Source organism: Tamandua tetradactyla, chromosome 3 (assembly GCF_023851605.1).
Source record: "Tamandua tetradactyla isolate mTamTet1 chromosome 3, mTamTet1.pri, whole genome shotgun sequence".
In the NCBI taxonomy this organism is placed as follows: domain Eukaryota; kingdom Metazoa; phylum Chordata; class Mammalia; order Pilosa; family Myrmecophagidae; genus Tamandua; species Tamandua tetradactyla.
In genome coordinates this window covers 164,785,870-164,809,618 of record NC_135329.1, presented here as the reverse complement: position 1 = coordinate 164,809,618, position 23,749 = coordinate 164,785,870, and the positions used below count along the sequence as shown (strand labels likewise).

The window sequence follows — 23,749 nt, the reverse complement described above, 5'->3', positions numbered from 1 at the left end:
AGCAGAGAATAGATTTTTTTTTAGAGGACAACCAAGGAAGGGAGGGGCAAAAAAAGATGAATCAGAAGGTGGTGCAAAACCTCAGTGTTGTGCTGGAAATCACTAACATGTGAAGAAATTAGGTCAAATGTAAATAACATTTCTTCTTCATTTCTTCTCCTTTCAAAGGGAAGAATTATTTTAATTTAATCCCCAGCAATAAAAGCAAGACTCTGTCTTCTTTTCTTTTAATTTAATGCTCCTAATAAGGAAACAGCATGGGAAATGACTCAGTGCTATTCCTTCTCATCCTCTGGTGCCCTGGCATCTGAGAAAAATAGGCTGCATGGAGAGCTCTGGTGACTTGCTTCCTCTCAGGCCCTAGAGAGGAGAAAACAGAACTCACTAGAGGAGTGAATCTCCTGATCTTAAAGGCCAGGAACAGCCAGCACCCCTGAAATTGAATGTCATTCCCCAGAAGGAGCTACTTATGTTCAGAGTTCTTCACCCAACTCCAGGGCATAAAGAGGGAAGAGTGGGTACTACTCTGTCCTCCATGCTCAGAGCACAGAAGCTGCATTTTAGCTCTCCTTGGCATCCTTCTTCTGTAAGAAAGCAACCAAAGTCTTAAGCTCTAATCATCACTTAAAGTACCAGATTATACTCTGCCCCAGGATGAGGAGTCTTAAGATGTAGACATAAAGAACCCTATAGAGTTCAGCTTAACAATGAAGTCCGGTCCTTCTACTTAATTCTATCCAGGTTCAAAATCTAAGCTCCTTGTTTTTTCATTATATTCTATGTTTTCTGGGTGTTTATTTGGACATAATTCTCAGCTTGAGAAAACTACCTACCTAGAAATTATTTCTCTCCCTTCCTCCTCTTCCTACCTCCACTCCTTGTTGGATACTGTGTCCTCTTTTGTTCCCACCTTCTGAAATCTCTTAAGTGATTCCCGTTCAGCTGTCCAGGAAGGTCAAGTACACCAGTGGCCTTCTCCAGGTACTGGTCTAATTCCTCAGTTCTTCTCCTTCTCCCATTTCATCTTCTTAGAATAGTTTACTTTGCTTAGAATAGCTGTCTGCTTTCCAACAATCTAGGACCAAGTCTTCAGTTCCATTATTGTTGAACTCACTTCTGGCATAAAAAATCTTGTTTAGAGTTGATCATACAGAAGATTTATCTAAATCTAGAAAAAAGAAAAGACTACCATGGTACCCATAAAACAAGAGTTCAAGGCTAATCACAAATTCATATTGTAGGGTCACTTTCCTTAGGCTGGGATTTAACTATTTCGTGCACTTCGGATGCTTAGCCTGATCAAGGTATAATGTGTCAAGTCATGATAAGCCAATGAAACAACATGATATTGGTTTAAAAACAAAAAAGAATAATACTGTTTCAGAAAAGAGTAATTGTCCAATAAGTTATTGATCAGTGCTAAGTTCTTGAATAAGTTGACTGACCATCAATAATTCAGCTAAACAATAAAAGCTAAACAAAGAGATGCCAAATAATTCTTTCAAGGATAAGATGGAGCTGTGTTAAATTAGACTCAAGGAGCAAGGAACTCTTTAGGAAAATACAAAATCCATCTTCAAAAGCACAACTAGAGGTAAGACTATTATCAACTTAGGTTAGTCAAAAGTGTTTAATCAGGAATCCTATATATTGAAACACTATATAAGTGTTTTCAGTATGCTTAACATATATAATTGTCATCACAACTCTATTTCAGAATTTGGTTTTCTTTACTAATCCTCCATCTGCCACTTTGAGTCAACTTCTGGAAGTGATGAGCTGGCAGTTTTCATCATATGTCGGTCGTGGCCTTAATTCAGACCAACTCAATATGCTGGCAGACAAGCTTACAGGTGAGAGCTGGCAGATATGGAGAACTTGCCTCTATTTCTGGTCAAATATTTTAAAGGACCAGAATGATATTAGTACTATTAATAATGTTGCCCAGAATTTATTGTGTGCCTACTATATTGCCAGACACAGGGCTAAGAGTTATTTCTAATTCTCAAAAAAAGTTATTCAAGGCAGACATTATTCTATCCATTTAATAGACAATAATACTGAGGTTGAGTGCCTTGCCATGGCTGCATGACCAGTGCAGGGCAGAACTAAGGTATGGGCTCAGGTCTGGCTGATTCTAAAGCTCTTTCTTTTCTAGTCTGCACTCCAGTACCCAGGTTGTCCTTATGTCATTTTCACTGAATGTGCTACGAAACCTTTAGCATATTGTGATCTTTCATATTAATATTGCAATTGACACTAACCAACTGGAAAATAGCTGATTTCTTCTCCAGATCCAGGAAATTTAGTAGTAATTAAAAATCACCCAGGTGATACTCTGCATAAAAAGAAAGTTTCAGGTTTGACTGAAATGTCTAAGCTTTGCAAAATAGTCATTGGTACTACATGTACTAATTCTGGTCTAAGCTTCTTCTAAAATAATTTTAAAAGATAATCATATTTTGTGTCTAGAATGAACACATTTAGCACCAAAAAAATAAAGTTAAAATTGGGTCTGTATGCATTTCTAGTTGAATTAGGGCCAAAGATGCATTCAAGCAACAGAGGAGAATCATGTGTGATTTAATTTTGACTTACATGTGATGCTAGATTGCCACTCGAATTTACTATCTGACTAATAGGTAATTAAATAAATCAGGGAAATATTACAAAATTTATGTAAGACAAATATCCTTTTTGAGCCTTATTGAATTCAAAAATCATAATAGTAGGGATTTTTAATATTTGCTAATGAGTAAATCTTTAAATATATAGTATAGATAGCAGTCACATCCGTTCAGATCTTTATCCAGTTATCCTTATAATGAACATAATTTCCTTAAAAATTTTTTAGATAGAAACTTTTATATCCTTGCACTGCCCTGTATCTAGACAATCAATGGCTCACTCCTGCCTAATGGAGCTCTAGTTGATTGTTTCCATCTTAATTGTCAAGATTCCTGTAATCTGGCTATGCATAATTTATATAATTTATTTTGTAATATTAATTTATCAACATTAGGCTGCTTTTACTGTCTCCTGTATAAGCCATGTTCATGGCCACCATGCTTTGTCCTACATATTCTTGCTTCCTGAAGTACCCTCTTCCCTTTCCTCTGACAATCTATATCCCAGGGACCCACCCTTTTCCCAAAGCCATCTTTTTCTCCTCCATTGAAAAGGACTCTTTGCTCAATAATACATTTTTTAAGAGTGAAATTTTTTACAGTGAAAATACTGTACCTGGCACTAAGTACACTATAAACTCAAAGCAGATGCTTAAGAATGCTTGAAAGAGTGGGAAAATAGAAAGTACCTAAACTGAGCACAAACTTGAAGAATCTGATTGTTCAATAAAAATCTCATCCTTTTATTTCAGTTCAAGCTAGTTACAGTGATGGTCACCTCACCTGGGCCAAGTTCTGCAAGGTAAAAATGGGAATAGTGGGCAGGTGGGGGGGTGGAAGGGGTGGGGGGGGTGCATTTAAATATCTTTTTATCTTTCTTTCATTTTTTTAAAATAGTACTCCTTTCCAAGTCTTCATATCATAACCTGGGGGTTGAAGATTTTACTGGATAAGGATATTTCAAATGAAACTTATATGTGTTGTCCTGTTTAAAGGAAATATTTCACTGAAGGAGGAATATAACTTATTATATCACCATTACTACTGAAAGGATCATTGTCTTAACTTGTTATTTCAATAGGAACACTTACCTGGAAAATCATTTACCTTTTGGACATGGCTTGAAGCAATATTGGATCTAATTAAAAAACACATTCTTCCCCTTTGGATTGACGGGTGAGTTTCAGGCTATATTTTCCATACAAATAAATTAGGTTCTTAATTTTCTGTTGTAGGTGGGTTTCTTTCTTTTTCTTTTAAGACTGTTTAGAGTCATAAGAAAAAAAATAGTTCCAGTTTTCTTACATTCTTCTTATGGTATTGATAGTTACATTAATTCATGTAAGAGTATTTCAGATACTACTGACATTGGACTATACTAAAAACATAGCTTCAGTCTGTTCTTTGTGAATGAAAGAAATGCAATAAACAGTCTTTGATTAGGTAAAACTGTGCATTGTTTTATTTTTAGGTATATCATGGGCTTTGTTAGCAAAGAGAAGGAACGGCTCTTACTAAAGGATAAAATGCCTGGAACGTTTTTATTAAGATTCAGTGAAAGTCACCTTGGAGGAATAACTTTCACCTGGGTGGACCATTCCGAAAATGGTATATGCTCACTATGGGTTACTCACACGTATCTAGTATTCTTGAGTTTGGTTATTGGGATTTGAGTTTCTGCAAGTATGTTCTGTTTTGTGTGTGTGTTCAGTAATTTGAGTATAGTTGTTGCAGTTGTCCCAAAATAGGTGACCCATGAAAACAGCCTGTGTAGGTGTCCCTTATCACACATGCAATCTGTGCTGTCCAGGCTGCAGAAAACCCGGCATTGTTTACTAACCAGTGACTTGAAGATGACGTGGGCAGGAAAAATGGCCACCAAGAAGGCCTGCAGGAATGTGGACGTTCCCCTGCTTACTGTTTTTCCAGGAGAAGTGAGATTCCACTCAGTAGAACCCTACAACAAAGGCCGGTTGTCCGCTCTGCCATTTGCTGACATCCTTCGAGACTACAAGGTTATTATGGCTGAAAACATTCCTGAAAACCCCCTGAAGTACCTATATCCTGACATTCCCAAAGACAAAGCCTTCGGTAAACACTACAGCTCCCAGCCATGTGAAGGTTAGGTTCTTCCTAATTACTTTTTTTCCTTAATATTTTGGATATAACCTCTTATTGGAGCAAAGTAAACAAAGGTCCTCTTTTTAATGTTTGCTTTGATTTTTAATAATCAAAGCCACAGAGTGGAAGGGGTATGTCAGCAGTGCCTGAAAAGGGACTCTTGGGGCTGTCCAAAAACTAGTGGAGAAACAATAAGCAGCTGTAACTTCAAAGAGTCTATGGAGGCTTCACAGCCTTGTAGAGCCTCAGTTTTCTTCTTTGTGAAATAGGAGTGGTGCTGACTTCACTTAAATGTCTGGAGTAGAGGAAAATAAAGAAAGCTTTTAAAAGTAAGGCAAGTGTAATTTTTCCAAAGGAAGTTCAGGGTTTATAAGTTTTATATTTTACCATACTGCAGTTTCAGAACTCAGGGAGAGGACATGGGTCTGTGTTCCATCCCCAACTTCCTAGCCTACCAATACAAAATCCTGACAGGCCTGTCTTTTCTGGCTATATCCTCAGGTCCTAGAACAGTGCCTGGCCAAAATAAATCTTGTTGAACATGTGAAAGAAAGTTCATGCCATACCTATATAATTTTAGTATGTCCATCATTCAGTTTGAAAGTGTATAAGAGAGCTTCACCCACAGCAGCTAAATCTAGGAGTACCATCTTGTGGAATATCCTAAAGTTGTCACTCACACTGGTGACTTGACTCCAACCTACCTCATTCCCTCTGAAACAGAAACACAACAAACATAAACAGTGGCTTTTAAGTGACTATCTACTTCTGATGAATGAATTTATGCCACTGCAATAAATTATTGTCAGGAAATTGGGTCAAGCACCAGTTGAAAAGGTTGATAGAGACCGGGGACAGTTTCCAAAGTGAAGTCTGCACACCATCTCTACCATAGTATAGTGATATATTTCGCAATTTTGTTTGATGCCTGTTCCTCAAAACTTCATGTAATTATAAGGCTATGACAGGTGTCAATCTTAATGAAAAGAGCTAAATTACCATAAATCCCCCTAATATAGTAAGAAATCAGGTCCTTAATGAAACTTGAATTCAAAATAAAAGGTAATATAGTTAATTCGCATTTTTTCTCACACACCTTAGAGACATTAATATGCAAAGAAGTCATAATAGGCCTGCCAAGAGAGTTATATTTCACTCTCTTCACATTTTATGCTCCTTTAGAAGACTGTTGCATATATTCAACTAAAGTATTTTGTGAATCACTAAACAACTGTATTATCTCTCTGTCTTTTAACATTGCTTATATTTTTCTAGGCTTTTTCCCCCCTAACTTTACCAATAATTATTAGCATGTTTTCACAATATTATGCCTTTCCTTTTCAGTTTCAAGACCAACAGAAAGGGGAGACAAAGGTTATGTTCCTTCCGTTTTTATCCCCATCTCAACAATGTGAGTAATCTTAGTCTCTGTAAACTATTTATTTTTGAATTTACAACAACAAAAATAGCTTTCCTATGGGAAATTTGAGGGTAGAGCAGAGTATACGTAACTGAGAATAAAGTAATTTAATGGTCATTGTCCCATTCCCTTTAACACTTACAGCTGAGTCTTCAGGGACACACTGACCACAGCATCATGGCTAGATTTATAAAACTTCCCTTTTGTATGCCCTATATTAGACAGCAGGTTGAACTAGGAATGAGTTCTTGATACGTTAAGGCACTGTGACCTATTAGTGTTTAATCCTTTTCAATATTTACCTTGTCATCTCTTTAAGCCAAAGTGATTCAGCCGAACCACATTCTCCATCAGACCTTCTGCCCATGTCTCCAGGTGTTTATGCAGTGCTGAGAGAAAACCTGAGTCCCACAACAATTGAAACTGCAGTATGTTTCCCTTTTTTCTTCCCCCATTGCTGCTGCAAAGCAATTCCATGCTTTCCATGAAGGAAGGGTTGTGTGTGAAATGAAGGGCCTGAAGTTCTGCCTGGGCAATGGAAAACAGATTTATTGGAACAAATTCATGTGCATAACACAAAGCAGGTCTGTACAGTCCTGTGATGGCTGATATCATGGGCCACCACTTACTAACTGCTTCAAGTTCTTTCCATCCAAAGCCACCAGAGGGCAAAATATTTCTATACCTGACTCAGTCACACACCACCCCTACCTCTACCATTGGCCACATCATTCTCTCTACTTGAACAGACAATACAGGTCTCAGTTTGAAAGGCTGCTGTGATAAATACTACACAGTGCGTTGGCTTAAACAATGGAAATGTATTGGTTTTGTGAACGAGAAGGGCTGTTTCCTCCCAGGGTTGACAGTGATTTGGCTGTCCAACAGTTCGGGGGTTCCCTGGCTTTCCATCACATGGCTATGTCCTCTCCTTTCTCTTCCAGTTCCCATTGACTTCTGGCTTCACCCTGTGGCCTCTGACTCTAGTTTCTGGTTTCTTTCTATTCTAAGGGCCTCCAATAATCCAGATCAAGACTCAAACTCATTCAGTTGGGTCATCTTAACATCTTGAAGAGGTTTACAATGGGCTCACACCCACAGGAATGTGGACCAAGATTAAGACATGTCTAAAAAAGGGTGTATAATTCAGTCTACCAGAATGCATATTAGTTAGTACGAATCTAGCATAATATCTATTTTAGTAGTTCAAGCACCAAAAAAAAAAATCCAGTTTTTCTTAATTGTCACTTGCATTATTAGTCCTTGGAACCTCTCCACGTATAGTATAGGAATGACAATCAATAGTAGCATAATATACTCTTCTTTCTAAGAACTGGGTCACAATTTTAAATGTGATAATCTTATTCAAGATGCATTATATTTGTCCTTATTCCTTAATAAGAACAATTCCCTTTTATTTTGGACTGATTGGCCCCAATTATTTTTGTGAATACTTTAGAGTTAATTGGTGGAAAGATTATGGAGTACTGAGTAGACAAGAGGATGTTTGTTGACCTATGAAATAATGGTTTATTTGCAAAACAATAGTTTCCTCAAAGATCATTTTCAATTTTCAATTTTAGATGAAGTCTCCATACTCTGCTGAATAACAGGATGAACTCTGACACCCAACAGAAGGACACAAATAAAAAGTTTAAAAACTGATCTTTGCCAACAATTAAATCTATTTCTTCAGCTTTGTGAATACCAGTTTCCAGAAAATGATTGAAACCAGAAACTCAGTTCTTGCTAACACAGCACCCCCAGTTGAGAGTACCATGATTTGAATGTTAAAAACCAGAGCCTCAGGGTGGGCAACAGTGGCTCAGTGGCAGAGCTCTCGCTGCCATGCTGGAGACCTGGGTTCGATTCCTGATGCCTACCAATGCAAAAAAACAAAACACAAAAAACCACCAGAGCTTCCGATACACTTGTGAGAGAAGGCTACGTTAAGAAACCAATGTTAATATCAGTATAACTATCCATAGGAGTCTCATTAACATATACTTGTTTCACATCTGATTCTGTTCCTTAAGTATTATTATTTGGGTTTCTGAAAGGTGTAAGTGTTAAGACTTCAGGATGGGTCAGGAAAAATAAAGTCATACCTTCGTTATTCAAAAACCAGCAGGAAGGCCTGAGAAAAAAGGCAAACAAGCCAGTTCTAGAAGATAAAGTTCCCCACACTAGATCCAAGGTGGAAATAATGATGGAGTGGCAGCAGCAGTAAATCTCAGACTGTCCAGGGGTGTATTAGGAAGCCTCCTGACTGTCACGTTAACATTGCCCCAACCAAACGCTTCGGGATTCACAGCTCCTGGTGCCACCATCAGGGTCACCTTTCCCATTAGGGTGGAAGGATCGAGTCATTCTTTGATACCGTCTTAGGCAAATCACACTATTATGGGTATTGAAAGAAGATGCATGGGTAAAAATCTCATTGAAATGAGGATTGGGAAGACAACCACGACCTTGAGTGAATGATTTCATCTCTGGGTCATGCATTCTTTAGAAGAGGTTGAACGAAGTAGGCTCTCTGTTCCTTTCCCACTTTAGTAATCTCTGATGCCAGGAATCCAACCTGAACTTAGGGCAAGATGTTTAAGATGAGGTGAAGTTCCTCCCCTTCAGATTTCATTGGTGAGGTAAGCGGGGTCTGGATATAACATATGTATATGAGCTGTAAGTGTTTTAGTCTTTTCTCATCTTGACTGTTTGCTTGGTGGTGCCTCTGCCTAGTGGTCTCCCTTAGTAATGGTGTTTACTAAAGCTTCTGGAATACAGTATACCAGAAATGGGTTGGCTTTTACAATGGAGATTTAGTAGCTTACAAATTTACAGTTCTAAGGCTATGAAAATGTCCAAATTAGGCCATCAACAGGATGATACCTTCCATGAAGCATGGCTGCCAGCATCTGGGACACCTCTGTCTCATGGGAAAGCTCGTGGCCAGCATATGTTGGTCCTTCTCTCCCAGGTTTCATTGCTTGCTGCTTCTGGCTTCAGTGGCTTCCTCTCTCCGCTCTTCCAGGGTTTTTCGTCTCTCCAAACTTCTTTGGGTGTTTCTCTGTCCTTTATCCTCCCATAAAGGACTCCAGTGAAAGGATTAAGACCAACTTTGAATGGGATGGGTCACATCTCAAGTGAGATAACCTAGCCAAAAGGTCCTACCCATAATAGGTCTGCACCCACAGGAATGGATTAAAAGAACATGGCATTTCTAGGGTACATAACAGCTTCAAACTACCACAAAGGGTCTGGGATCCCCCAATGCCCAAGCCCTGGGGAACTCTCCATGTTGGCCAGGTCCTAGGGAAACTGCTGAGCTAGGCAAGGATGGTGTGCTACTGAGGCCATAACCAGCAGCATGAAAAACTTGAGGCTGGTTTCCATGGTGAGCATTGACTGTGGCCTTCTCTCCAACTTCTTCCATCCATCTCCTTCCCACAGGCAAGTCAAACAGGCTGAAGCTAATGTTTGAAGTAAAGGAGCTCAAAGAAAAACTATGTATTTTAAAAATATAAAAATCTCTCCCTCAGATTTCATCTATCAATCTCATTCTTTAAACTAAGCTACAGGAATATAGGGACAAATGTTCCACCTTTCTCAGGACAGTTCCCTTACTCCCTTTCAAGCACTTGACAGTTCTCTTAGGGTGAAGTTGTCTGTTCATGGATCACCTGGGCAGCTCTTCAAGGATACCTCCAGTCTACTTCCTTCAACAAACCCAGTGTTCGGAAATTTGCCCAAGGCAAAAATAGCTGTGCTGGTTTAAAAGGATGTATGCCCCCTAGAAAAGCCATGTTTTAATCAAAATCCCATTTCATAAAGGTAGAATAATCCCTATTCAATACTGGATGTTTGAAACTATAATCAGATCATCTCCCTGGATGATGTGATTTAGTCAAGAGTGTTGTTAAACTGGATTAGGTGACGATATGTCTCTACCCATTCGGGTGGGTCTTGATTGGTTTATTGGAGTCCTATAAAAGAGGAAACGTTTTGGAGAATGGGAGATTCGGAGAGAGCAGAGAATGCTGCAGCACCATGAAGCAGAGAGTCCACCAGTCAGAGACCTTTGGAGATGAAGAAGGAAAATGCCTCCCGGGGAGCTTCATGAAACAGGGAGCCAGGAGAAGAAGCTAGCAGATGATGCTGTGCTCACCATGTGACTTTCCAGCTAAGAGAGGAACCCTGACCGTGTTCACCATGTGCTTTCTCACTTGAAAGAGAAACCCTGAACTCCATCGGCCTTCTTGAGCCAAGGTATATTTCCCTGGATGCCTTTGATTGGACATTTCTATAGACTTGTTTTAATTGGGACATTTTCTCGGCCTTAGAACTGTAAACTAGCAACTCATTAAATTCCCTCTTTTAAAAGTCATTCTGTTTCTGGTATATTGCATTCTGGCAGCTAGCAAACTAGAACAGTGGCAGAATCGGAGGAAATAATTTAAAACTGGGCATGATTATTATAGTTTTATCTTTAAAGAGGTTATTGCCTACTAGGAAATACTATTAAACAACTGGATTTCAATATCAGAGAAGGTTGCAAAAGCGCTTTTTTTTCCTGGAATTTTTTTAAAGTATGGGCTTTTATCTACTCAAAAGTTTTGCAAGCTTGTCAATATAGAACCTGGCAGCAGAACATCAAGATTTCATATGTGATCACAGCCATCATTGTTATTTGAGGGTAGAAAATACAGGGATGTCTAGTTTGCTCTCTATAACAGAGGCAGAGGCCAAATCATAAGAGTTTGGTGAGAGTTCAATATTTGGTAATATTGAAAAATACCTGAATCCCTTGTTTTTAGTTATTTGATCAAAGGCTCAACCTGAGAGGTATCGTGTTTTTCTTGGAATTCATTTTTTGACAAAAATATTGAGCTTATTTTAAATTTATATTACATGTGGCTTCTGAAAGTAAATAAAAATATTCTGAGGCATTAATGTAATAAAAACAATCACTCTGGCCAATGTACTGAATATCACTGCCCTTATTTATGTGGTATAAATGCTGAAAGAGGGCTGCTGGCTTGTGAATGTCCTCAAAGTCTAAGGTAGAAAGGAAAGCCCCAAAGAACCATGAAGCATGAGTATACCTCTCAAAAGCAAGGGTTAAATCATCCTGACACTGCTCCAGCAATAGAAACTATACAGCCCGGACATAGCAAACCAGCCCTCATACACCAAGATCCAATTTCTGACCGTGTAGAGATTTTTTCTCCCGACTTGATCATGACCATTTATTGATTTGACCACATATTTTTAAATCAGTCTTATCGAAGTACAATTTATATACAGTAAAATTCATCCTTTTCAGGTGTATCAGTTTATGAATGCTGACAAATCCATACAGTTATGTAATCACCACTGCAAGACAGAGAATATTTCTAACAGAGCCCTCTCCCAGAGGACACTATATAAACATGGTGAAGGACAGTCTCTGCAACATCCCTACAGGAAATACAACAGTAGCTCTATGAGGCTACATACGCAGACAGAGGGCTCACTTTAAAATCAAATCAGAACATTCTCTTAAAGTCTTTGCCTGGCTCATGATGATTAGGGGTTCTTACCTGGAGGGTATGGGCAGAATTCAGGGTGTTCAAGAATTTGGATGGCAAAAGTTATAGCTTAATTCCCATGTTATAGCTTAATTCTCACTGATTTCTAACTGAAATTGAGAGTTTCCTTTGATTATGAATAACTGCAATAAACCACAACCCAAACCAACTGAAACTGCTTTTATATCACAATACAGTTGTTGCTGTTATCTTGAAATACTGTTTATGCTCAGCAAAATTTTGAAACTGCATTACTCAGACTTACCCTTAGACTTTGTCAATGATATAAATAAGGAAACACTGTATCACAATCATTAATATTCTGACATTTGTATTTCAATGGAATTGGTTTTCTGTTTAATCTTACGTACTTATTTTATTCAACTGAAACCATTGTTCTGAGGAGTCCATAGATTTCATCAGACTTCCAGAGGGTTCCAAGGCACATAAAATAGTTAAGAATCCCAGTTCTAGATAAAGCTCATAATTCTCAACAGATCTTTCCAAAATCATATATTCTTTAGTCCCTTCTTACTCCTTAACTTATGTCGTATCAGTCCTCCCCAACGGCTTCTTATTCTCCAAAACAGACACGGGCAGAACGACTATCAGTTTCTTTAATGACCTATGCTCTTTCTCATCTCTTTCTGCTGTATGCTCTAAATTCTCCAACCCATGCCATCCACCCCCACCTGGATAACTTTCACACAATCTTCAAGCTCTGGAAAGCCTTCTAGCCACCCCCACCCAATCCTACATGCACATACACGTCATGCCTCTGTAGCATCCATGAGAGCCCCAGCAAAGCATTTATTGCCTTTCTTATAGCTGTATATCATCTGTCTTCCTCGTTTGGCTCTAAGCAAACTTTCTATGTACAAGGACCAAGAGGACCTTGTTCGCAGTTATATCCTTAGAATCTAGCACAGTGTTTGTCCATAATTTTGTGTTGGAACACAGGGAACAGTGAATAGTTAGTTCCCTCCCTTCCTTTGCTCTTAGGTATGCCTGCAACACTAAGTAAGAATTTCTGTTATGATGCCTTCAAACTCTTAAATCATGCAACAGTTCCCAATATTACGTTTCTATCCAATTTATAAAAATAAAATTGCTTTTGGACACACAACATAGGACTGCCCCTTTACTCCACCTCCTCCCTCTCAACTTCCAAGCTCCTTAGAAATGCTTTGGAATTATACTAACATCTTTGATTTAGGTATTTTCTCATGTGTGCCTAACATCCCAAACATCTTCTCACCCACAGATGAACCAAATGATTCTGAAATCTCCCATATTAATGGGAAATCTGATTTAACTCAGGGCCATTACTACTCCTCGATCCTGGAAAACGTCCTATGCAGCACTCTGTTACATTACTCTTGACAGCCATCCATTTAGATGACTCACAAACTCTGCAGATGGAAAGAACCTTAGAGGTCATTCAGACAAGACATTCCAAAGAGGAAAAATGTTGGAAGGAGTGTGGAGGGGTTAAAATTCTTCAGAGAAGTTTTGCAGAGTACCCAGGCTCTTTACTCTCCTCCACCTCAATGCTGTTCAAAAGGTGCTGAGGTCTTAGTGATGGAATAACCTGTGATTTCTCATCCTAATACTGGTCAGTGATGTTCATTTATTTATTCATCCAAAAAAATATTTTTGAGGCCTACTCTATACCAGGCATCACCTTTCTCAAGCAAGACTCCTCATTTAATCCACAGAACACAGAAAGTAATTTATTTCACTATTTTCTCAATTCTCCTAGGATTGTACATTCTAGACATTTAGGAGAGAAAGTAATTCATGGCATACATAGATGCCTTGGGGCATCTGCTTTAATTCTCTCATGGAATCCCTGAAGAGAGAGATTGCATTAGTACAAGGTCCCTCTTATTGTGAACTTACACTCTGATGATGGATGAAAGCAAATTTGTGAAGAAGAGCAACTGGAAGTGGTGGTCAATGAGGGTGTATCTGAGATGACATGAGCTGAGACCTGGAAGAGTGAGGAGTCAGCTCATGAAAAGAGGCAGGGGTGCAGCATCTAAAGAGAAAAGTATATAGGAGGAATGAAGGCAGGTAAAAGTTTGGGCCATGTGAGGATGCAAAAGGAGCCAAGGGGAGGGGGCCTAGAGGTAGGCAAGACCAAATCACATAGGGCTTTATGGGCATAGCTAAGGGCTCTGGATTTTATACTACAAGCTGAAGGAAGCCAGTGAAGGCTTTTGGACAGGGGACTGCTGTTATAAAATGTGTTTCTGCATTACCCTTAAGTTTTCATTTGTTTTAAGGAAACATCTACTAAGGTTTCTACAGAAGAAATGCCCCCCAATTCCCTTTCCAGGGAGGCCATCATGGGTATGTAACCTGTGCAGTCACACACGGCCTGACACTTAGAAGGGCTGACACCATCTTGAAATGCTTAATAACTTCTGAACAAGTTTTCATTTTGCAGTGGGGCCCTGCAGGTTATGTAACCTGTCCTGTCCTTTCATTCTAATAGGTGAAAATAAACATTCGTTTGCATGGGACTTGTGTAAACTGCATTTGGGAGGCCATGTTTGTGTGCAGAGAATGGGCGGGGGAGGCTGGTCTCCATTTACTGGTCCAGGAAGGTAAATCCCCTGCACACCTGAAGCCCTAGGTTGGTCCATATAAGTATGTAGAGCTCCTTAAGTGCAGCTGAGCCGAGCCAGGAGGGACTGGATCCATTGGCTTCCAGAACCATTCAGTAATTCTCACTGATAAACAAGGCAAAAAAGATGCTGCCACGGTTTGCCAAATTTTGGAAATCCTTGCCCAGCCGCTAAGCTATTCCTTCCATTATACTCCTCCCGCACTGCTCTGGTTAATATAATCAGAACTGGGAAGGCAGGGGATGAGAAGACCAAAGGAGAGAAAAAGGAACCTCCCTCGCAGATTTAGCAAAGAGCACAGCTGAAGGCATGGTCGACCCCCTACACCCAACCCCCAAACCTCTGGTTTAAGGACAGCTGTCCAAGCTGGATGAGTCAGAGCTCAAAGGGACGACAAGATAGGAGCACGTCTCCAAAATGTGTGGCTACGAAGTGAGGAAGAAAATGGGACGTTTCCAGGCAAAGGGAAGAAAGAAATAGTGGAACTGGGATGAATTACGGTTTCCAGTATCTTAAACATTTAGGAAATGCTCCCCTCACTCGAAAACACTCCACCCTGCGTCCGCCTTTGGTCTGGTCAGGCCTAACTCTCTCCACGTCGGTCTCGGTGTCGCCGGCATTTCTCCAACTCGCGGCCAGACAGGAAGCAGCTGAGCAGTTCTTGTCGGCCCGAGGACGCACGTGCCTGCCTCAGATCCACCCAGACAGACTGCGCTCGCTACCAAATAAAGTCGGAAAACCCCGAGCCCCGCGCCTGCGCACTACATCCTCGGTCGCTTTCGCTTTTCGGTTTCCTCTCAACCCGGCTCCTTCTCGCTCCGGAGCTGTTTCCCCGAAACCACGTGGTGCGGCTCTTCTGAACAGCAGCGTCCCTCCCGCCGCTCGCCGGGCGGGCTGTTTAGGAAACCCGAGCCTCCTTAAATTCTCCAATCCTGGAATGCGTAGGGTTGCTCTCGATATATACTTCCCAAGAGCACAGGACTTCAAAAAGTGTGCCTGAGTTTTTTTGTTTGTTTGATTGTTTTACTACAAATGTAATAGCCCTCACTGATAAAAGAAAGAAAATTATAAAGAGGTGGTCCACCACTACCCCGAAACATTAACATTTTAGGGTTTTCTGTTTTGCTGCCTGATTGCTTGTTTAGAAATGAAAACAAGAATTCTTTATATAAAAATATAGGCTCTGTATAATATAGGATAATTCTGTTAATTTTCTGTTTTCTGTTAATTTTCACTTAATTTCATATGTATTTTCCAATGAAATTTAAGTACGTGTTTGAAAGCATAACTTTGATATTGTATCATAAGAATTATGCTTTAATCTGACTATTGGAAAAGTAGACTGTTTCTGTTTTTTCACCATTATAATACCCTTGTGTGTAAGTCTTTTCCTCCATATCTGGTCATTTCCTTATAGTAGATTGTAAATTATAATATTGTAAAAGAACATTGTAAAAAGTTATAATAAAGGATTGTGTTCTTTACATTATAATTTTCAATAGATTCTAGTAGATGTGGCTGTTTTCAGTTAATGAAAAGAACACAGTTTGTAGGTGGTGGTTTTCCCAAAAGTACTCCCAGCTTCCCTCTCTATCTGGTCAAGTACATGTTGCAATTCTGTCCAAGCCCTGATGTACACACATTTTATGCTATGTATGAGGCCTCCTGTGGCTTCTGGCAAGGAACTAGGAACACACACAAGTAAGTAAGTGACTTAAAATCCAGATCCAGAGAATGGAAGAAATTTTAGAACTCCTCTGTATGGATTCCACTGCATTAAGATTAACAAACTAAGTTTATACTAATTAGGTGACAGTCTCAGGATTACATAGTTAGCAGGGATAACAGCTGGACAGGAGGAAAAGTGAGGGGGCACTGGTGCATTTTTAGAAATTCCTGATATTAGAAATTTAGGTTACCAACATTAAACCAACATTAGAAACATATGGCTAAAATGCAGTTTGGTAGCTGGGAGGTGAGGGAAAGTATTTAAACATTACCACAGATTTATTCATCAGATTTTTAGCTACCATTTTGAAATAGATAAGGCCATAAAAAGCACAGAGCTGGTAAGTTTTCCTTGGGGATGTGGTAAGGATGCACAGGATAGTTTACTACTTGGGGATGCGAGACCCCTAGCAAAATACTCACAGGGGTAGGAGGGTAATGGGCCTATATGCTTGAGAGATACTGTTCTAGAATTCAGTAGTAAGAGCTTTGCATCTCCCCCACCCCATGCTACCCACCCCAGCCATGAGATCTGTATCAGTGTGTTCTGCTGCCTAACAAACTAAACTACCCCAATCTCTATAAAACAATCGCCATTAGTCACTGTTCTCGAGTCTAAGGTTGGCTGGGGAGTTCTGGTCTTGGGTCAGGCAGGCCCACCTGATCCTACCCAGGCTCTCTCATGTGTCTGAGGCCTCAGCTCAGATGACCCATTTGACTCAGCAGTGGTCCGCCTGGTCTCTCATCCTCCCACAGGCTAGCTGGCTTATTCTCATGGAGGCTGGGCAGGATTGGGGAAGGGAGTGGGGCATGTGATGTCTCTTGAGACCTAGGCTCATTATGACACAATATTACATCTGCTGCAAAGTACTGGAGGAAACAATTTGCAAGCCAGCTCAGATTCAAGAGCTGGGGACAGAGTCCTTATCTCTTGCTGGGAGGAGCTACAGAATCACATTGGAAAGGGATGTGGACATAGGCAGGAGAATATTGTGACCATTACTGAGGACAATCCTTCCTCATGTCTTATAATGAGAATACCTACTTTGTGCCCTGGTTAACTGGAAGCACAGAGACAATTATATTGCACCTTGTAGGCTGCATTATACTCTTTATATTCATATTTCTAGTTACTGTAACTATTTTTGTTTTAAAGTGTTTAAATACTTTACAGGATAAGGCAGGCATGACTAATTAAATAAACACAAATGGGCAATCGGGGAATAAAAGAAGGGATGAATGAAGAAAAGTAATGATACTGTCTTCTCTCCAAGCAAAATTAAATTTCTTCCAAATGGAAAATGTCAGTTTCTGAAAGTGTTTCAATTAAAACGTCACGTGAATTTAGGAGTTACTCTAGTGCTCATCCTATGATGTGGTTTCTAGGCTCCTGACCACCCTTGGCGCTCCTCTGAATTTACAGCAGTTCATGGATGGCAAATAGTTTTATTATAGGCGCCACCTCTAACCTACTGCTAGTGACTGACTTAGAAGCAGTGTTGAGGAGATTCTGAGGCTGTACACTGGCAGCAAAGAGTACCTGCCATTGGTTGCTTTTTCAATTTTTTAATCTATACTCAGGTCTTTACATTTATTGTGTTAATATTCTATCCTATTGGTCTCAGCCCAGCAGCATTCTATCCTGTTAAGATAATTTGGAATTTTTATTCTGCCATCCGTTAATCAGCTATTTCAGTGTCAATAAACAACCTCCAACTCTCAGTGACTTACAACAAAAACAACAAACCCATGTCACTCATGGGTCTGGGGATGCACTGTGGTCCCATTCTAGTGGCAAGTTTGGTCTGCTCGGCACATCTTTCCTTCCAGAACACAGGCTGAAGGAACAGCAGCTACCAGAGTCAAGCAGTCTCCTGGTTCAGGAAAGGAGCACATGAAGACAAGTCAATCACACCGAAGATGCAAAGCCTCTAGTCAGATGGGGTGTATGTCATCTCTGCTCACAGCCCATGAGCCAGAGCGAGTCACAGAGCCAAAGACAGAGGTAGCACACAGGGACGTATACTCCACCCTCATGAACCACAACAAGGGGGGAGAGAAAAAGAAATTTAAAAATTAATACAATCTATCACAGTGAATTAGCTATTTTTCTCGGTTGGTGTCTTTTGCAAATTTGATATTGTTATATAGATAGAGCTACAGCTTTCCAAGCTGACTATTCTAAGGGGGCCATCGTGCATTTGCGTCTGTCAATTTCCAGATTTCTAGCTTTGGCATTTTTTGTTTGCTTGCTTGATTTGTTTTTTTGGGGGGGTGCATGGTCTGGGAATCAAACCCAGGTTTCCCACATGAAAGTGAGCATTCTACCACTGAACCACCCATCCAACGCCCCCCCGCCCACAAAAAAATATATATATATGTATTTTTTTTCCCCATGGGCAGGTATCGGGAATTGAACCCAGGTCTCCAGCATGGCAGGCGAGAATTCTGCCACTGAGCCACTGACACACTGCCCCTGTTTGGTTTTTTTTTTTTTTTTTAAGAATTTTTAAAGTTTAATGTGAAGTAAAAAAAAAAACAAATACAAAGAAATCCACTTTGTTTATTGGTATACAAAAAAGTATGAGCAGAACCAAAGTGAATTAAAATCATCACATTTGTTTATACCACTATCTAGTTCTTCATATTAACTTTACTATTCAAACAATAGAAAGTATGGGGCAATTTAGGGATTGCGAAAGAGAGAAAAGCAAAAAAATTTTTCTACCACGTTTATTCTTCTACACTGTATAGCTGTGCTCACAGAGACAGCTTCTTTTACTTCTCCACTGTGCAGAAATTCAGTTGTATATAAAATTGAACCTGCTCAAAAGCTGAGGGAGACTAGAAATGATGGGTTCATGTCCAGGTGCATTGTCATACAATTCCAACAATGGTGCAGCTACCAGCTTATAATTTTTAGGGGCTGCAAACAAGAATTTCTCTTGAATTGAAGCAGAAACAACTTCTTATGTTCCTTAGGCTTTGTGATATGTGCAGGAATATACAGATATTGAGGAAGTCCAAAATTTGGTCCCCAACAGTTCCAATGCAGTCATCAATGACCCAATCTTGCAGGACTCCATCCTGATGACCTAGTATCTGTCATTAAGCATTTCAGTCGATTCAGTTCACCACCAGGTAATTTGAAGAAAGTTCTTCCCAGTTGTAGCAGTGACACATGGGGTAGCCGATGCCATTGTACAATCAGAACTTCTTCTACAGTTCTCCTCATTTCAATTTTATGAAATTCCTCCCTCAGGCGCTGAAATCTGGCTGCAACAGAACCGCCTTTCTCATAGAGGGGCTCTGCTGTACCAAAAGTATAATTGGTAAGAGGGTGCCGGTTGATGGTGCGCTCCAGGGTGAGGGGCTTGGTCTGCCGGATGTACTTGTTGCCGAACTGGTTGACCCCCCGGGGCACCACGGACATGCTGGCGAGTGCGGACACGCTGCCAGCAGAAAGGGGGAGGCGGGGAAGACTTCTCCCGTGCAGGTAGCAAATTATCTGGGTCTCACTCAGCAGCCGCCGCCCGCCAGTAACGTGAGAGCGGAAGAGCCCCTGTTTGATTTTTTTTTTTATTAATTAAAAAAAGAATTAACAAAACAATTAGAAATCATTCCAATCTACATGTACAATCAGTAATTCTTAATAACATCACATAGTTGCATATTCATCATTTCTTAGTACTTTTGCATCGGTTTAGAAAAAGAAATAAAAAGACAACAGAATAAGAATTAAAACAATAATAGAAAGAAAAAAAAAAACAAAAACAAAAAACCTATACCTCACATGCAGCTTCATTCAGTGTTTTAACATAATTTCATTACAATTGGGTAGTATTGTGCTGTCCATTTCTGAGTTTTTATATCCAGTCCGGTTGTACAGTCTGTATCCCTTCAGCTCCAATTACCCCTTCTCTTTTTTTTTTTTTTAATTAACGGAAAAAAAGAAATTAACCCAACATTTAGAGACCATACCATTCTACATATGCAATCAGTAATTCTTAACATCATCACATAGATGCATGATCATCATTTCTTAGTACATTTGCATTGGTTTAGAAGAACTAGCAACATAACCGAAAAAGATACAGAATGTTAATATAGAGAAAAAAATAAAAGTAATAATAGTAAAATCAAAACAAAACAAAACAAAAACCTATAGCTCAGATGCAGCTTCATTCAGTGTTTTAACATGATTACTTTACAATTAGGTATTATTGTGCTGTCCATTTTTGAGTTTTTGTATCTAGTCCTGTTACACCGTCTGTATCCCTTCAACTCCAATTGCCCATTATCTTACCCTGTTTCTACCTCCTGCTGGACTCTGTTATCAAGGACATATTCCAAATTTATTCTCGAATGCCCATTCATATCATTGGGACCATACAGTATTTGTCCTTTAGTTTTTGGCTAGACTCACTCAGCATAATGTTCTCTAGGTCCATCCATGTTATTACATGCTTCATAAGTTTATCCTGTCTTAAAGCTGCATAGTATTCCATCGTATGTATATACCACAGTTTGTTTAGCCACTCTTCTGTTGATGGAGATTTCGGCTGTTTCCATCTCTTTGCAATTGTAAATAACGCTGCTATAAACATTGGTGTGCAAATGTCCGTTTGTGTCTTTGCCCTTAAGTCCTTTGAGTAGATTCCCAGCAATGGTATTGCTGGGTCGTATGGCAATTCTATATTCAGCTTTTTGAGGAACCGCCAAACTGCCTTCCACAGTGGTTGCACCATTTGACATTCCCACCAACAGTGGATAAGTGTGCCTCTTTCTCCGCATCCTCTCCAGCACTTGTCATTTTCTGTTTTGTTGATAATGGCCATTCTGGTGGGTGTGAGATGATATCTCATTGTGGTTTTGATTTGCATTTCTCTAATGGCCAGGGACATTGAGCATCTCTTCATGTGCCTTTTGGCCATTTGTATTTCCTCTTCTGATAGGTGTCTGTTCAAGTCTTTTTCCCATTTTGTAATTGGGTTGGCTGTCTTTTTGTTGTTGAGATGAACAATCTCTTTATAAATTCTGGATACTAGACCTTTATCTGATATATCATTTCCAAATATTGTCTCCCATTGTGTAGGCTGTCTTTCTACTTTCTTGATGAAGTTCTTTGATGCACAGAAGTGTTTAATTTTGAGGAGCTCCCATTTATTTATTTCCTTCTTCAGTGTTCTTGCTTTAGGTTTAAGGTCCATAAAACCGCCTCCAGTTGTAAGATCCATAAGATATCTCCCAACATTTTCCTCTAACTGTTTTATGGTCTTAGACCTAATGTTTAGATCTTTGATCCATTTTGAGTTAACTTTTGTATAGGGTGTGAGAGATGGGTCTTCTTTCATTCTTTTGCATATGGATATCCAGTTCTCTAGGCACCATTTATTGAAGAGACTGCTCTGTCCCAGGTGAGTTGGCTTGACTGCCTTATCAAAGATCAAATGTCCATAGATGAGAGGGTCTATATCTGAGCACTCTATTCGATTCCATTGGTCAATATATCTATCTTTATGCCAATACCATGCTGTTTTGACCACTGGGGCTTCATAATATGCCTTAAAGTCAGGCAGCGCGAGACCTCCAGCTTCGTTTTTTTTCCTCAAGATGCTTTTAGCAATTCGGGGCACCCTGCCCTTCCAGATAAATTTGCTTATTGGTTTTTCTATTTCTGAAAAATAAGTTGTTGGGATTTTGATTGGTATTGCATTGAATCTGTAAATCAATTTAGGTAGGATTGACATCTTAACTATATTTAGTCTTCCAATCCATGAACACGGTATGCCCTTCCATCTATTTAGGTCTTCTGTGATTTCTTTTAGCAGTTTTTTGTAGTTTTCTTTATATAGGTTTTTTGTCTCTTTAGTTAAATTTATTCCTAGGTATTTTATTCTTTTAGTTGCAATTGTAAATGGGATTCGTTTCTTGATTTCCCCCTCAGCTTGTTCATTACTAGTGTATAGCTGTAGTTTTCTTTTTTTGTAATATCTTTGCCTGGTTTTGGTATGAGGGTGATGTTGGCTTCATAGAATGAATTAGGCAGTTTTCCCTCCACTTCGATTTTTTTGAAGAGTTTGAGGAGAATTGGTACTAATTCTGTTTGATTTTTAAGCAGCCAATATGATAGTCACATTTATAAAATACATGTAGTTTTCCGGTCCAGGATCTTACAATGTTGGCTAGATAAGATTCGGATGCTTCAAAAACCATAACATAAGAGAGTGTGTGTTTTCTGGGAAGGTGTTTGTCAAAATAAGTAAAGACACTAATTTATTATATTATTTCAGAGACTAGACCAGTCACCACAGGTTCAGGTGGTTCTGGAAGGAATATAGGATTTGGGCTGAGTCTTGAAAGTTGGATAAGAATATAAGTGAACAGGATAAGACGTAGGACTTGTCATTTGGAAAAATAGTAATGTGCAAAAGGGCAGAAATGAGTAGACTAAAAACTCGAGAGAAGGGCAGGGGATAGGTAAATTAAGTTGATTAATGGGACAATGGGACACAGGTGGGAAAGAATGGTAGAGAATCCAGACCAATAGACAAAGTGTTGTGATTATCATAAACGCAGTAGAGCATTATTAAGGGTTTTTATATCAAATAACTTTATCAACGTCGTGTTTTGGGAAATTTAATTTGGCTAATAAATAGGTGAGGAGAAAGAGGCAGGAAGAAGGTAGTCTGCCTAGAGTCTATCATAGTATTCCAATTCTAAAGTTATAAAGCCCTCCAATTCTATCAGGGCTTATAATGGGATATGGTCAATGACAGTAAAACAAAGAAAGATAAAGGCATAGAGTAGGAAGCACCCGTAGAACTTGATGACAGGATGGAAAGAGCCAAAAAGAGATGCCCTATTTGCAGATATTAGGATTGTTCAATTCCCACACCAACCCTGAAGCGATTCTCTGTGCAGATTTTATAGTACCAGAAGATTTTTTTAACTTGTTATCAACCCATCCCAGGGTTGGCTTTTCTCAGAGAACAATACAACATTGCATCGGCCCTTCATACAGGTGAGCAGAAGGTGAAGGGGCTTTCCAGTTGTTTGCAGCCCTTTTAGTGGTCTGGCATCTTTTTGTATACATGGCTGGTTCACCTTTACTTTGGTACCAGGGACATTCCTATCAGTACTGGCTTTGTGAGGGTGCAGGTGTGACAAGAAGATGGAGTACAGTGGGACCTTGTTTTACATTAACTCACACATCCTAATTTAGGTATATGTCAGTGGTGATCTAAATAATGAAGGCAGAGTGAATTAAAAATTTTTTAAATTACTTCTATGATTAATTTTGTTTTCTTAATGTTACTAGAGTGTTTGCTTTATTTATTTAAAAATGTGCGGTAGCTACGTTCATATAAGAAATTAAATAATGGGGTTTGCTATTATGCGCAAGCGCGATTTCCAATTTACTCAAAGGGTCTTGAAATGGTATTGGTCACGTAAAACGAGGTCCTACTGTATTATAGATGTGGAACTAGTTAAATACGATAATCCACATTGATATGCATATTCCTGGTGAATGATTTAAATCTCGTAGGAGAAGACAAACTCTCTTACCCAAAATTGCCTTATTATTCAAGGCTTGATTCAAATCTTTAGCATGTGAAGGAAGAAACCAATTGGTTTTATGGACACATTATC

The 23,749-nt window shown here is 39.4% G+C and overlaps 1 protein-coding gene and 1 pseudogene across 2 annotated transcripts in view; one reads left to right on the top strand and one right to left on the bottom strand.

Moving 5' to 3' along the window:
- The window catches only part of STAT4 (signal transducer and activator of transcription 4), a 103,538-nt gene extending 95,665 nt beyond the window's left edge, over nt 1-7,873 (top strand). For both annotated transcript variants that reach the window (XM_077154496.1, XM_077154498.1), the window contains exons 18-25: nt 1,718-1,853; nt 3,380-3,429; nt 3,709-3,803; nt 4,099-4,235; nt 4,557-4,748; nt 6,093-6,159; nt 6,488-6,596; nt 7,752-7,873. In XM_077154496.1, the coding sequence (XP_077010611.1) occupies nt 1,718-1,853; nt 3,380-3,429; nt 3,709-3,803; nt 4,099-4,235; nt 4,557-4,748; nt 6,093-6,159; nt 6,488-6,596; nt 7,752-7,778 (813 nt within the window). In that variant the 3' untranslated portion in view covers nt 7,779-7,873. The remainder of the gene's footprint in view (nt 1-1,717; nt 1,854-3,379; nt 3,430-3,708; nt 3,804-4,098; nt 4,236-4,556; nt 4,749-6,092; nt 6,160-6,487; nt 6,597-7,751) is intronic.
- Nucleotides 7,874-18,897: 11,024 nt separating this feature from the next.
- Nucleotides 18,898-19,529, bottom strand: LOC143675828 (cleavage and polyadenylation specificity factor subunit 5 pseudogene; annotated as a pseudogene).
- Nucleotides 19,530-23,749: the final 4,220 nt, after the last annotated feature.